The sequence below is a fragment of the Paramormyrops kingsleyae genome, chromosome 9 (genome assembly GCF_048594095.1).
Source record: "Paramormyrops kingsleyae isolate MSU_618 chromosome 9, PKINGS_0.4, whole genome shotgun sequence".
Taxonomy (NCBI): Eukaryota; Metazoa; Chordata; class Actinopteri; order Osteoglossiformes; family Mormyridae; genus Paramormyrops; species Paramormyrops kingsleyae.
The window spans coordinates 36,470,456-36,484,408 of NC_132805.1; the positions used below are offsets into that span (position 1 = coordinate 36,470,456).

General features: G+C 48.9%; 2 protein-coding genes across 6 annotated transcripts; one reads left to right on the forward strand and one right to left on the reverse strand.

Annotated features, from left to right (window-relative positions):
- The first annotated feature begins 1,547 nt into the window (after positions 1-1,547).
- rpp38 (ribonuclease P/MRP 38 subunit) lies at positions 1,548-3,281 on the forward strand. 3 transcript variants are annotated; one of them, XM_023844564.2, is made up of 2 exons: positions 1,548-1,750; positions 2,129-3,281. In XM_023844564.2, the coding sequence occupies exon 2, from the start codon at positions 2,173-2,175 to the stop codon at positions 2,989-2,991; it is 819 nt and encodes a 272-aa protein (XP_023700332.2). In that variant the 5' UTR covers positions 1,548-1,750; positions 2,129-2,172; the 3' UTR covers positions 2,992-3,281. The 3 variants fall into 3 exon arrangements, with proteins under 3 accessions (XP_023700332.2, XP_023700333.2, XP_023700331.2); XM_023844565.2 differs by having other exon boundaries at positions 1,548-1,682; XM_023844563.2 differs by having other exon boundaries at positions 1,551-1,693.
- nmt2 (N-myristoyltransferase 2) lies at positions 3,129-13,682 on the reverse strand. 3 transcript variants are annotated; one of them, XM_023844561.2, is made up of 13 exons: positions 13,543-13,682; positions 12,783-12,906; positions 11,840-11,957; positions 10,998-11,142; positions 9,121-9,239; positions 8,837-8,928; positions 8,235-8,351; positions 7,790-7,960; positions 6,870-6,978; positions 5,534-5,704; positions 5,140-5,307; positions 4,873-5,010; positions 3,129-4,691 (listed from the first exon to the last, which is right to left on the reverse strand). In XM_023844561.2, the coding sequence occupies exons 2-13, from the start codon at positions 12,893-12,895 to the stop codon at positions 4,671-4,673; spliced, it is 1,482 nt and encodes a 493-aa protein (XP_023700329.1). In that variant the 5' UTR covers positions 12,896-12,906; positions 13,543-13,682; the 3' UTR covers positions 3,129-4,670. The 3 variants fall into 3 exon arrangements, with proteins under 3 accessions (XP_023700329.1, XP_072573034.1, XP_023700330.1); XM_072716933.1 differs by lacking the exon at positions 13,543-13,682 and having other exon boundaries at positions 12,783-13,052; XM_023844562.2 differs by lacking the exons at positions 11,840-11,957; positions 12,783-12,906; positions 13,543-13,682 and adding an exon at positions 11,466-11,607.
- Positions 13,683-13,953: the final 271 nt, after the last annotated feature.

The following is a 13,953-nucleotide window of genomic DNA, read 5'->3' on the forward strand; positions in this document are numbered from 1 at the left end:
CAGTTCAGTGTGAGGTTGTCTATCTGGCACCGTGGAGAACCTCCATCTGACCGGCTGTAACGTTAGATGGGTTCACCAGATCCACACCTGTTTTTCATATACCATCACTGACTTGGGATAAGTGAGACTATTAAATTCCCTCATTCCCAATTTAGCTGAGCTGTTGGGGGGGAGGGGGGTGCCCACAGTAAATTTTGCCAAATTATAGTACCGCAGTATAATGAAAATATTATTATCACAAGGCTACCTGACACACTCTCCCACCTCGTTATTATGGTATATTCAGAATATCATCTCGCGCCCCGCAGTTTGGGAATTTCTGACCCGTACAATGAGCCTGGGAAGTTTATATAGATCCGCAGAATGTGTGTTGATGGTGGATGGCTGTGTTCACAAGATGGCGGCTGCAGGCTCCATTTTCCCTCTGCCATTGTAGTTCCAGTGGGGAAATTTGGGGTCTGGTCAGATGCAGGTTTTTAGTTGTACATTTTAATCCATATGATGTTTTTTTTGAATAATAGGATCCATCAAAGGTCAAAGAGATTATAACTGATACAGTGATCCTGTTTACAAGAGTAAGCTTGTCATCCAGTCACCCTTGGCTTTGGTGTCACTAAGCGCCATTGCTTCAATTTTGGCGTGCTTTGTCATTCAGGTCTACACCCATAAAATGTTTCTGCAAAGTTTGGAAATAATTTTTGAGTTATCATGCTGACAAGATCAAGTGTCTGAGCTGACCTTCTCTTTGCTGTCACTATTGAGTGCTGCTTCAGTTTTAAGTGCAATTTGTCTCAAGATTTGATCAGGTCCATATCTTCGTCTTCACAGCTTGTCTGCAAAGGTTGAAAAAGTTCTGTCAAATACTTTTAGAGTTATTGTATTCACAAGAACACGTGTCTTCACAGCAGCCATTTCCTTCCTTTGCTGCTACACAGTGCTTCATTTTTCGGCAATTTGTCTGAAAACAAAAGCAGGTGCAGATCTTCATCCACACAATGCTTTGTGAAGCAGCAATAGGATCCATCTAATACAGGGGTGACAAACTCCAGTCCTGGGGGGCCAGAGCCCTGTGTAACTTAGTTCTTTCCCTGTTCCACCACAAATGATTCAGCTCAGGAGCTGTGTGGTAATTAGCACAAGGAGGTGCAAGGAGTTGAATCAGGTGTGTTAAATGAGGGGATACCCAAAAATGTGTAAGGCCCCCCAGGACTGGAGTTTGACACCCCTGATCTAATACCTTTGATATCACATTTGCAAGGTCAAATGTCATCTGCTTATACCCTTCCCTTGGCTGCCACTAAGGGGTTTTGCTTGAATTTTGGAGTGATGGGTCTCAATATTTAATGAATTTCAGTTTGACACTCATATAATACTTCTGCAAAGTTTAAGTAAATTTATGAGAAAAGGGCAACGAATTTACGAGAAAATTACTCGAATACTTTTTCTCGGAACCCTCCTCTCCCAGCTCAGTATTTTATTTCCATAACCAGGCCTTAAATACTCCCGTATCAGAAGAAGCGGCTTGCAGCAGCCACGCCGGTCCACCAGGGGGCGCAGTGTGTTCGTGAACAATAAAGTTTCTGCCTTCAAAACAGCACGGGGCTGTTAGTCTCGCGCATGCGACATGGCTCCGCCGCTGGCTCCTCGGTGAAGGAAAGACAAACGCGGTCTCCTGCAAAACAGTAGTTTTCTGGTTAATGTCTATTTGATTCTGAATACGGCTTATTGTGACGGGCTTGTCCGGTCGACTGTAAGCGAAATATTTCGCTGTATTACTAAGATATCTTAGTAATAATATTAATGATGCCACGCTTCGGTTTATCGCGCTGATTTGAAATTTATAGCAGTACGTGTAAGGATTTGCTGGTTTGTAGCACGCATGCAAAAGATGGTCATTCTCATTTGTTATGTCGTTTCAGTATTTGGTAAACATAAATTAAGCCGAGGACAAACTCAGAACGCTAGCAGTTTCTTTTTGTCAGAAGTGGCTTTTGCATCGTGGTTATGTCGCTGTGACAATGCTTTTGCAGTTTTGAGTTTGGACTGCTGCCCGAAACCCGGTGTTTGTGGGGCTTTAATCTCGGTAACCTGGCGGCTTCCTGTTCATGTTGTTCTCTTGTTTCGGTAGATACAACTATCCCACGGGAGAGAGAAACGGCAACTGTTTGTAAAATGACCAAAAAAGAAAAGAAGAAACCAGTCTCTGTGAAGACATCTCTGAACACGCCTTATTGTCTCCAGTGGAATCGTCTGGACCAGGCGGATATGCATTTCATACTCGGTGTTTTGAAGGAGAAGCTGTCAGAACTCGGTCTCCACAAGAGGGAGGTTAAGGGGAGTCACCGGTGGTTCAGCAAGAAAAAGGAAGCGTCCACCAAGTGTTCAGAGGAAGAGTCAGCTGACAAGGTGGAGGCCACTTCTGAGGCTCTGCCTGAGGACAAGGTGGAGCAGGGATGGACCAACGTAGGGTTCAGGAAGCAGCTGGCCATCGGGATCAATGAGGTGACGCGAGGCCTGGAGAAGAATGACCTGTGTCTGGTGCTGGTGTGTAAGTCAGTGCGGCCTGCTCACATGAGCGGCCACCTGATCCCGCTGAGTAGGAGCCGGGCCGTGCCGGCCTGCCAGGTGCCACGGCTTAGTGAGAGCCTGGCCGCCCTCCTTGGCCTGAAGCACGTCCTAGCTCTGGGTGTCAGGAGGAACGCTGAGGCCTTTTCCCAGGCCGTTGCCGCCATCGTGCCCAGAGTGCCCCCCCTACCGGTGGCCTGGCTTTCGCTACAAACCGCAGTACGGTCCGCTCAGGGGGAAGCGACGGACGATGGCGGTCAGGCGAGGGGCCGGAAGAGGAAACTAGAAGCAGCATCTTTGGAGACGGAGCAGAATAAGCAGGTCCCAAAGTGCGCTTTGGAGCACCTCAGAGTGAAGAGGATCGTTCCGAATCCCACAAAGGCCCGCAAGCAGAAGAAAGTGAAGCGACGAGCCATTTCCAAGTGATTAACTTCAAAATACTCAGTTTTTAATTTCATGCTAGCCGTTAACGCTCAGTGACAGGACTGATGCTCTTCATGGCTGGAGATAGTTTGTCTTTATAAGACTGTTGGGAACAAACAGAGACAGGAAGTCAGAACAGGTCTGTTACAGACAGAGTTTATTCTGTCAGACATCCATGCTGGTAACATGTACAGGTACTAAAATGAAGTCTGGATGATGCTGTTTGACGAGTCTCCCTCTGCACCACTTTTTTTTTGACAACCTGCCCGGAATTCAATAAAAAATATACTGTGTTCGAGAGAAATTTGTGCATCTTCTCAAAATTGCACGTTTGATATCTTAAAAAAAAACTTCTGTTCAAATAAGGCAAGTACTTTGGGTATCATCACACATCAGGCGCTACTTTAGACATCCCTTTATGTTTAAAAAAAAAATGAATTTTTTCCAATCACACCCCCATCCAAAATAAATAAAACATTGATTCTAAGTATGAGAGTCACACACGTCTTGCTGAATCCAACAATGTCTGCATTCCCTAACCTATGCCAGGGTCACCTCTGACGTCACTGTGTCACAGTCTCATTGTGGAACGTAATTCAGCTTGTTCACATACTCGTTGCCTCTGAGAAGCGCGCCAGCGAGACCAACATGTCGCACACGCTCAGCTGTCTCCCATGTGCATCTTCACCATAAGTCAGCGCCTGGTCCCATCTTTAAATGGCAATCTTTGTAGGACATCTGGATGTGGAAGGACTCGGGCGACGGCTGCCCCGCTCGAAGGTCCGGTGAGACGACCACCAGGTGCGGAGCAGCCGAGATGTGCTTCAGCGTGGTCCGTTATCCACGCCCCGACTTCCCCTCGCTGCTCCGTGTGGTGATGACGAACTGTACGGGCTAATTAAATAAGGTCTACTTATCAGAATGTGGCCGGGCTGCGGTTCAGCGATGTATCCGAATGGCCAAGCAGTCGTACGATGAAGCCACCACGAACACAGGAAGCTACCGGTCACCCCCTTCTTGAACACCCCCTCCCCCCCAAAAAAATACACTACATGTAAATAATTGCTAGCTTAAGAACACTGAAAAAGAACAAAAGAAAAAGAGTTCTTCCTAATATACACATCCAGTCCACCAGCTAATGCAAATGACATTAACGGTTAACAGACATCCGTTTTTCCGTAGGACAAAATCCTTCGACATAAATGTCCCAAACATCAACACATCTCTGCCATTTAATAAATATCCAGGGCTGTAATCCCCTTCAGCTGGGATACAAACACACCTTCTCAGTAGAAGGTTACACTTTTTAAACTACCCCCTGAAAAAAAATCCATCGTAACACGTGGGGATATTCTTGTTCTTGAATGTCTGCTTCAAAAGGAATTAAACTTCCATTTTCTTCACGGGATGGACAGAACAGTTTTATGAAAGTCAGCAACAAGCAGAGTAAGATTCACATTCAGTATGTAGATGGTTAAAAGATGTCACTTTTGGGTGACCAGAATTAATGTTCTCATATTAAACAAACGAGAGCTAAGAGAAACACTTTGAAGTGATGTTTCCATTCACTTTGTTTTTCTTTTGTTGTTTTTTTTGGACAGCTTCTTTAAGAAAGTCCGAGTTCGAGAGTGGAAAGGTGAAACCATCGGTCTCGATTTGCGTTCTGAATGTAAACGGACAGATCACTGCAGTACAAGTCCGACCTGAAATGGAAACAGAGGGAGGTTAGGGGGCGACAGGGTCTGAACCTCTTCGCTTTGTTTAAGCACATGTGGACGTTTGGGGTTGAATTGCAGTAATATTCCATGGATCCTCAGCAAATGCAGAACATCTCCAGGGTTTCAGCTGTGACCCCCCCCCCCCAGGGTGCCCCTCCTGTCTTACCTTTTCCGGTTCCATTGGCGGGCATTTCCAGTTGTACAAGTAATACTGCAAATTACCATCTCCGATCCCGAATTTGAGCTTTTCGAGAAAAGTCTTATTTTCCATCAGGTCCAGCGCGTTGAAGACATCGAAGCCCTTCTGTTAGTGAAACACGAAGCAGACAGCATGTAAAACAGCTAAGAGCCAATCAACTTAACCAGTCAGACACAGTCCCGGCCACAAGGGCGGCGGTGTTTGCGGCATTTGCAACCCGGGAGGGCACCCTACCAGTCTGGCCAGGATGAGAGCGTCGTTCATCAAGTCCATGAGAGGCGTGTCTGTGTGGACGCTGTAGAAGCAGTAGGCAGCCTTCAGACTTTTGTGAACTGCATGGTGCATCACAGTGGATGGCAGGGTGTAGAAGCTGGTGAAGTCGGTCAGGACTCCATCCGGGCCCTGCAGGAGATCGGTACTGATCCAACACACACCCCAGGTGACGCTACCCCCCCAGTCCCCAGTATGCAGGTTTCATGCTCTCACACACCCTGGATACTGACAAGAAGCCAAGTGTCTCTGGTACTTCCTGGTAAAAGCCCCAAGTGTGACACCCAGCAAAGGGCGGCACACAGCAGGTGCCCAGGACCAGCAGGTGCCCAGGACCAGCAGGTGCCGGGGATCTTACCTCCACCACGTAGGTGTCTATGATGTTTTCCTGGGGCAGGAACCAGTGAGACACCTCCTCTTCGCCCATGACAGGGCCCAGGTGAAACTGCTTCAGGTACCGGTCGAGAAGTGCTGTCACCTGCTTCACGTCCTTCTTCTCCATGGGCCGCAAGCCTGCTGTTTTGGTGGCCTTAGGGGAACAAACCCGACAGGACAGTCAAACGTCCGTGGTGATGGCTGCCTTTTGATTCCCGACAGCCCTAGCTGAATGAAAATTGTTACAGCATTCCTGCCATAAATCAGTAAATCCATCCAGTCATCGTTCAGCTGCTTATCCTGTGATGACGGTGCCTGAAGCCTCGCAGGAAGGACTGGGCGACAAGCAGGGACATCCTGGACAGAATGCCAGCTCCAAGCAGACACACAAGCACACAGACACACACACACATGCATTTTGAGCAGTTTCGAGCCAGTTTACAGCCGTGTCTTTGGTCTATGGGAGGTAACCCACGTCAAACTGAGAAGAACATGCACATTTTGCATGCAGACATGCAGGGAGGGTAGGATTCAAACCCCCAGCCCTGGAGGGGGGGAGTGACAGTGCTGACCAGAGCCATAGTACCATCCTCTTCTTTTAATCACTTATTCTCTAAAATCAAAGATTCTACAAATACCTATTAAAGTAATCTAACGTTAATGTGCAGCTGTTCTTTCTCTAGCAGCCGTAACAGTAAAACAACTGTAGTTACATATAAAATACCAATTTGCAAAATACATATAAAATACCCATAAAGTATCCCACCCTTTTACCAATGTCTAACAATGTGGAGCCCTCTAGTGGTGGACACAGGAGCTCATTTTTGTAGCATTTCTGGCTCTTTAGGCTCAGACAGCGAGACACTCATTCCTGCAGGCTGCAGTGCTACGTGGGCTTTCTGAACTGCTCATTATCATTCAGCACGAATCAGCCAACATGTAGAACGGGCTGTGAAACACAGGGAGGGTGTGGATGTTTTGGGGGAGGGGTGAGATCCGGGGAAGGGCTGCTCTACACACAAATGTGAGTTTGCTGTGTCTTTGAAAAGCAAGACAAGCCGGGAGCAGTGACCTGGCAAATCTGCTCATTTCAATCTTATTTTCTACGTTGTTTGAATCCCCTGCCGGAGCTGTCCCACGGGGACCAATCAAAACCAGCCCACTGCAGCCTCCAACCCCAGGCCCTGTGAGCGAATATGTGGTTTTGCGAGTGTGAAGGATCATTGGGTTCCTCCACCAAAGTCTGGAGACAGAGCAGCCTGGGAGGTTGAGTGTGGAGATCCTGCTTAGGAAGGAAACTGGATGTGAGGTGCACTTACATCCGGGAGTCTGTAGAGCTTCATCGTCCTCTGCAAGGTCATGTTTCTACTCAAATGGGAAAACTTCACCTCCACCAGTTTCCTGGGGTTCAGGGATCGATGCCAGTACCTGATCGAACATGGACACAGTCAGGAGTGTAAGGCAGTGTGCATGTATAATTGGTCTATGGCATCTTGGTGCATTTTAAATGCATAGAAATACCAATTCAAATCGGAAAGCTGGTCAAAGTGTCTGTGATACGGCTGCTTGGAAACAAACCCCCCCAGTCTGGGTCAAATTCAGAAAGAAATGGGCCAAAAACAGACAGACCTGATAAATCCATCCCGTCACTACAGCTGCAGATTACAGTGATGTTATAATGCTAAGATCGTATGATAGGCGAGTTCAGTTAGAGTGTTTCAGGTGGGTTTTGCAGTTCAAAATACATAGAGTGACATTTAGAAAAAAACACACTGAATGTTTCTACTAAAAGTAGGACATGATCTAAATTATATCCAGCCAAAGCTGAATTGAATCATATTGAATCATAGTTGAATCAAAGCTTATCTAATCGTTACATGTTTATTTGTATCTTTTCTGCACTATATTACAAGCCCTGTACCAAGATGTGTATTGTATTGTCTGAGAGAGAGATGAAAACAGATGATGTGACGATGCCGACACAGCCTGCACAAACGGAGGATCAGCCGCATGCTTCACTGTGGGGAGGTTACTGCACACATCAGGACCCACCATCATCATCATCATCATCATCATCACCACCATCACCACCACATTTCCCTCATGCTTTGGCCAAGCAAATAAGTGTTATACCACAAGAACGACAACAGACTGTACAAAAGAACTGATGAGAGGAAAGAGAGAATGGACAGAGAGAGGATGGAGGGAGCATAGAGACGGTGGGGGCCGGAGTCTCTACCTGCATGTGGACACGGGTTTGGGCAGCACCACGCCGGCTGTGTACACAGCCTGGAAGATGCCCTCCAGGTTGACCCGCCGGGTGATCTCACGGATCAGCACCGGTGCCACGCGCTTCGACCGAAGCTTCTTGTGCACGCAGAGGAAATTGATCTCCACCATCTTCTTCACCCTGTATGGCCGACAGGCAAGTCTCTTACAGGCAGGAAGAGCGAGGGGATGTGAGCGAGGGGCGGGTTAGAGCGAGGGGCGGGTTAGAGCGAGGGACGGCGGGCGAGGGACGGCGGGCGAGGGACGGCGGGCGAGGGACGGGTTAGCGCGAGGGACGGCGGGCGAGGGACGGTGGGCGAGGGACGGTGGGCGAGGGACGGCGGGCGAGGGATGGTGAGCGAGGGACGGAGCTCTAACCTCACACAGATACCCCCCCCCACACACGCCCCACTCACGTGTCATAGATGTGGATTTTGGCTGGGATAGCACTGATAAAACACACCAGCTTCCTGTTGGAGGTGACCCTCACGCCACAGTGCCAGTGGGGCAGCCAGCCGGGGGGGCGCAGTGCCCTGGGAAATGGGGGTTAGAAGTCTAATCAGCTTCAGGCCGCAAGAAGAGGCAAAACTCACAATAGCGCCTGTGAGGAGTAAACATACCTGCAAAGCTTCACACTGCCCATTACTACAGAATGATACTAATAATATCAAACAGCTTATCTGCACAAAAATTAGGAAGAATACAAACTGCAGCACATTAGCGACCAGCGCTAGCATCAAACTGCGAGGATAAGAACAGAGCAACAGTATTAAATTTACGATCCTGTCAGGTGATGACATGTCCCAACCGCAACAGGCAGGTCAACAGGTCAAGCCTTAAAGCAGTGCGGGGGGTGGGGGGGTCTCCAGAGGGAGGATGTGAAGGCTGCAATCACAGGGATCAAGCCCTCTTACTCAGCTCCCGGCTCTCAACTCCAGATAAACCCAGAAGCATAGTGGCTCAAGAAGGCCTAGATCAGCAGCGCCCCCCTGTGGACGGAGGCCCCATCGCGGCTCACCACTTCAGGAAGTTGGGCGAGTAGTCGAAGCGGAACATATTGTCGTCATCCTCCACGTAGTTCTCATTCAGCAGAGTGTATAGCTCTTTTAGCTGTGGGGGGGGGGGAGGGGGGGCACAGCTGGTAAACAGACTCTCAGACCCCATGTGAACCCATGTGACCCAGCCCCTCCCCCACCCCTTCCTTTATTCACCATCACGCTAAATGAGCTAATGGGAGGCAGTGGGCACTACGGTGTGATGAAGAGAAACCGCCCCACCCCACCCCACCCCACACACACTCACCACTTCAGCATTGCTGAGGTCCAGCGTGTCCCACGTGAAACCCTGGGGTAGAGAGTACGGCTCCTGCCGTATGTTCTCCTTGTCCGGCTCGATGGGCCCGTGGGTAGTGATGACCTCGTCTGGAATGCAGAGAATAACGGCCAATCATAAACCTCGGCCAAGGCACCTAGGGAAGAGACCGGCACCATTCTGACCAATGGCATCAGCCGGAAAGTCCCTCCCTCTTCACAGTGTCTCTGAGACACACATGGAAATAAAGGGATATTAACTGAAACACAAAAATGCTGGACATTTTAATGATCGGCAGAAAGCGGATCTGATCTGCCTTTACACACCTGCGTTGAGGTTTGAGGCCCAACACGCCTCTGCCCTGCTCTCCCACAGTACAATGTGGTGCTGTTAGGCTACCTGCAGTATATGATAGTGTTTGTGCCCTGTGACAGACTGTCTAGGGTACTATTTGGGTTGGTGGCTTGGGATCTCAGCTGGTGGGTCGCGACCCAAAAGAAGGTCACAGGAGTGGTGTTGTAAAAAAAATAAAAATAATAATATATATATATATATATATATATATATATCTTTCTTGAATATGTTCTCCGTCTTCTGAATACTTTTTTAACAGTGCATTAAGGCCTTGTGCTTCTCTCACTCCACCATGTTCTATTTACCATTACTGCCCTATTTTTTTGTGAAAAACATTTGGTGAATTTTTTTTTTTTTTTAAATTTGGGTCATGACTTACTGACCAAGTAAAATGTAGTTACTTTTATTACAGCCGTGCCCCCCCTCCTGCCAGATCCACTGCTGCCACACCACCCACAGGCAACAGCTTTTGCCAGCCGCCCGCCCCAAGCTTCCTGGCCCGATATGTGATACAAAATAATCGTGATATGTGCGCGATAATCACCAGGGCTTTAATTTTTCTAAACATTAGTCCGGACACCAGCTTTTCAGAACTATACGGACGTTTACTTATGCCCACAATTCGGTAAGCAGATTAGTAGTAAACCTAAAATATTAATTATAGGTGTATTGTGACACCAAAAAGTTTCCTTATGTTAATTAAATGCTACTGTTTTGGTAAATCATGGAAGCGAAAAGCACTGAAGTGGAGGTGAAGAAAGGGACAGATCAGCATCCGCAGCATCGTCTGAAAGAGGAGATGTTGTGGATAAACAAGGTAGAAAGACGGCAGTGTGGTGGCACTTTTTACAGTTTAAAGTTTGATGTGTCCGTTAAACATAATGATAGTCGAATTTTTACAGATTAGTAAGTTTTGGGTGTCACAATACACCTCTCATTAATATTTTAGGTGTATTAGTGATCTGCTTATCGAATTGTGGGTGTAAACAAACAACTGTATAGTACGGAAATCCGGCATCCGGACAAAGTTTTACACCTGTCATCTAAAGCCCGGTGATCATATCACGAATGTCGGCACTGATGTGTGTCTGTTAACACGACTCTCAGCAAAACCACCAACTTATTTGACACACTATTGGTAGATAAACTACAGCCAAACAGAACGTATCACCTCAGATATATTTCAACTTTTTTGTTTTATAGTGCAATAATAAATGCAAATATTTCAAAGACCTGCGACGTGAAGGTGTGGCCTTAGCAGAGGGCCTGGCCTAAGCGGCTGGGAGGTGGGCGGACATAAGTGACGGCATCCCTGATAGAGCCTGCAGGGCAGAGACACTGATGACCCATAATGCCGAGGATCCAGCTGTCCTCGCATTCGCACCCGGATCCTGCTCTAAATGCGGCGTGAGGCTCCTCCCCCTCGCTCTGCGTGGGCACCTGGCCCGAGGTGAACGGCGACGGAGCTCAGGGCACCTACTGAGCTTGGGCACCTACTGAGCTTGGGCACCTACTGAGCTTGGGCACCGGCTGGGTGTCCCAGAACTGGTACTTGTGCTTGGTGGCCTCGTCGATGCTCTTGGCCGGACCCTGACAAGTCGACAGCAGCTCCATGGCCCTCTGGATGTCTTGAAGCTTCTGCATAGGGATGGCCGGGTTCTGGTCCAGGGGTGGAGACAACAAGGAACGAAGTGAGCTTTCAGGAAACCTAGTAGGACTGCGACAGGCACAAGCTGTACCCCTGAGTTAAATTACCGGTTGAGTAACATCCGTGTATGCAACCGAACAAAAGCCCTCCGCCCACCCCCAACCAACACACACACACACACACACACACAGTATCTATAAACTCAATGAATACAGACTTGCTTCATAAAACTTAAAATATTTTCCCCACTGCAAAAATACAAAATGTCAGCCGCACGTAAAACAATTTCCTTCCATGCTACTCATTTGGAATGAGAACTTTGTACACTCCGCACCATTTTCAGTTACTGAGTCTGTAACCTTTAAAACTTCATTAAAGTTTCAAAAACACTTCTACAGTTCCAGGATGGAAACGTCACAAAAGTGACTAGTGGGGGCTTCGGCCCGTCCTGCCCCTTCCTCGTCTGCTCGCTGTTCCAGTACTAATCTTCTTAATTGTCGCTAACACGCATTCCTGTTGTTGTCCTGTTTACTAGAGTCTCTCAGTATCATGTGACGGTCTTGATTGCAGCCTAAGATCACCCCCCTTCCCCGGTAAGGACCCTACGAAGTGTGTGAGCTAAAACTGACATGTTTACGAAGTTCAACTTTAGAGCTTGGGGGCTGGGGGGAGACGCGGAATCAGCGCCCCCGCAGCGGCACCGGGCACCTTGATCTCCTGCGAGTCGGAGGCCGAGTCGGACTTGGCCCCGCCGGAGCTCGGCTTCTCCTTCTTGCGTTTCTGCTTCTTCTTCTTCTTTTTGGCCCCGAGGTCTCCGCCCGGGCTCCTAGAAACAGGCCGTCAAAATCAGGGGGCATCAGCAGGAGCCACGGACTGCGTGTGTTTACATCCCGGACATGCACACGGGAACCCCCCCCCCCAACACGGCGTCACACTGCAGCCGGTCTCAATGTTTACATCTTAAAGCGATCGATCAGCGAGGCGCACAGTAATGTCATGCTACCTTGAGCATCGCGTTGAGGTAAATTTATTTAATTTTAGACACAATGTAAGACACTACTGAGCCTGAAAGAACAGGAGCGCCGTCGCTCTAAGCAGCCCCATCTCTGGGAACAGGTTCAATAAATAGCTTGATAAGGGCTAATGATCGGCGATCAGGAAGCAGTAACGGCGAAGATCGGGGTCAGAGACACGTGGATGGCGTAGGACCGGGGCTCTGCTCGGCAGCAGCCGGGAAGGCACACCGGACGGGCCGCCTGCCGCAGCCCTGGAGTCGGCCCGAATGAGGACGGGACGGGCTCAGGTGAGCTGAAACCCCGTCACGGCGATCGGCTTCCCCCAAAGACGAAAAGGGCAGCGGCCGTCGCCTGGGGGTTAAGCTCCGAGACCCGGAGAGCCGCAGCGCTGCGCCGCTTTCATTCATTTAAACCCGTTCGCCTAGCGCACGTCCCGGGTCTGCGGGCGGACCGCGATCGGGCAGCGCACCGGCCGCGTCTCCGGTCCCTCCCCCGGCGAGGTGAAAGCACGGAGGCGGCGTACCGACATTAATAACGGTAACGGTGCCGGGCCTCCCGCTGGAGGGCTGTAGACAGCGCTGCTCGGCTCCGTCCACCGGGCTCCGCGCCCGGCTCCGGCGTCCTCCCCGGCTCACCCCTGCAAGTGCTCATTCTCCTCCTCGTTGTCTCCGTCTATTCCGCAGGTGTCCTGGTCATCCAGCTCCAGACTCTGCTGGCTCGCCGCAGACTCGCTGTCCTCCGCCATCATGGACAGATATGCTGAAAAAAATTAGTAATACTGGAGGACGGTGGGGGAATTAAAAACACAAAGAGAATAAGGAGCGAAACCGCGCCGCCTAGCGGCCGTCCTCCTCGACGCAGATGCGCGGGGGTGGGGGGGGGATAACGCGCAGGGTACCGGGGGTTCTAATCACGACAACCATTATTCTGTAATTATTCTTTAATTAGTATCATTGAAAAACCGGCCGCAAAACACCCAATTCTGCTTGAGATCTTTTAATTTTTCTGTTTGTGTTTATTAAACGATGCAATGAGGGGCTGTGCAGTTCGAGTGCGTTGATGCCCCCGAATTGGATCGAAGGTCTCTGGACTCCTACCAAAGTACATTAACACCATTTTTAAAGATTCATTTTCAAAGAAAATTTGTATTCAGTGACGAACGGATTTTTAAACGATGAATACATAGCGGACGCTCTACCTGCACCAGCGGGGGGACCTTTTACTCCATAAACCAAAGCGCTGCTATATCCTTTTAAAAAATGTTACACTACCTTGGGGCTGCTATTTGAGGATTGTAGGCTACTGTGTATTAGGGGTTACTCAGACTGGAACCATCAGAGAAAATGGTTCAGTAAATGGCGCCACAAGGAGGAATTTTAGTAGCGCTCCGTTTACCCAGCAGGCAGGAGTCAGCAGAGTCTGGACCGGAGAGGTTTGTGCTTCTGATAGTGAGATATTTCTCTCCCAGCCTTCTATTCCTCCGCCGAACCCATTACAGACAGCAGACCTGCTCCCATTCCCAGAACACGGGAAAGGAACCCAGAAGTAGGAAGTTCCCATCACCTGGGAGCACGCGGATCCTGGGCATCACTGGGATCGTTACTGGGATTTCCTAGCTGTCACGGTCACGCGTCAGCAGTGACGTTTCTTACACATATGAAAAGTAGACTTAAAAAATTTAAAGCATTCAAAAACGCTACACGTAAACTATGAAAATTTCCTTAATTCAACTTTAAATAAAATGTGATAATTACCACAGAATAGTATCATGAATAAGGTTATCTGCACCTAGCCTGAGGACACCGA

Bases quoted from the DNA above. Each gene is read 5' to 3' on its own strand.
- rpp38 (XM_023844564.2), top strand. From the start codon at position 2,173: ATGACCAAAAAAGAAAAGAAGAAACCAGTCTCTGTGAAGACATCTCTG.
- nmt2 (XM_023844561.2), bottom strand. From the start codon at position 12,895: ATGATGGCGGAGGACAGCGAGTCTGCGGCGAGCCAGCAGAGTCTGGAG. The intron at 11,958-12,782 runs GTGAGCCGGGGA...GCCTGTTTCTAG, and splicing joins GAGAATGAGCACTTGCAGGG to GAGCCCGGGCGGAGACCTCG. The intron at 7,961-8,234 runs GTGAGTGGGGCG...TCGGCCATACAG, and splicing joins AAAATCCACATCTATGACAC to GGTGAAGAAGATGGTGGAGA.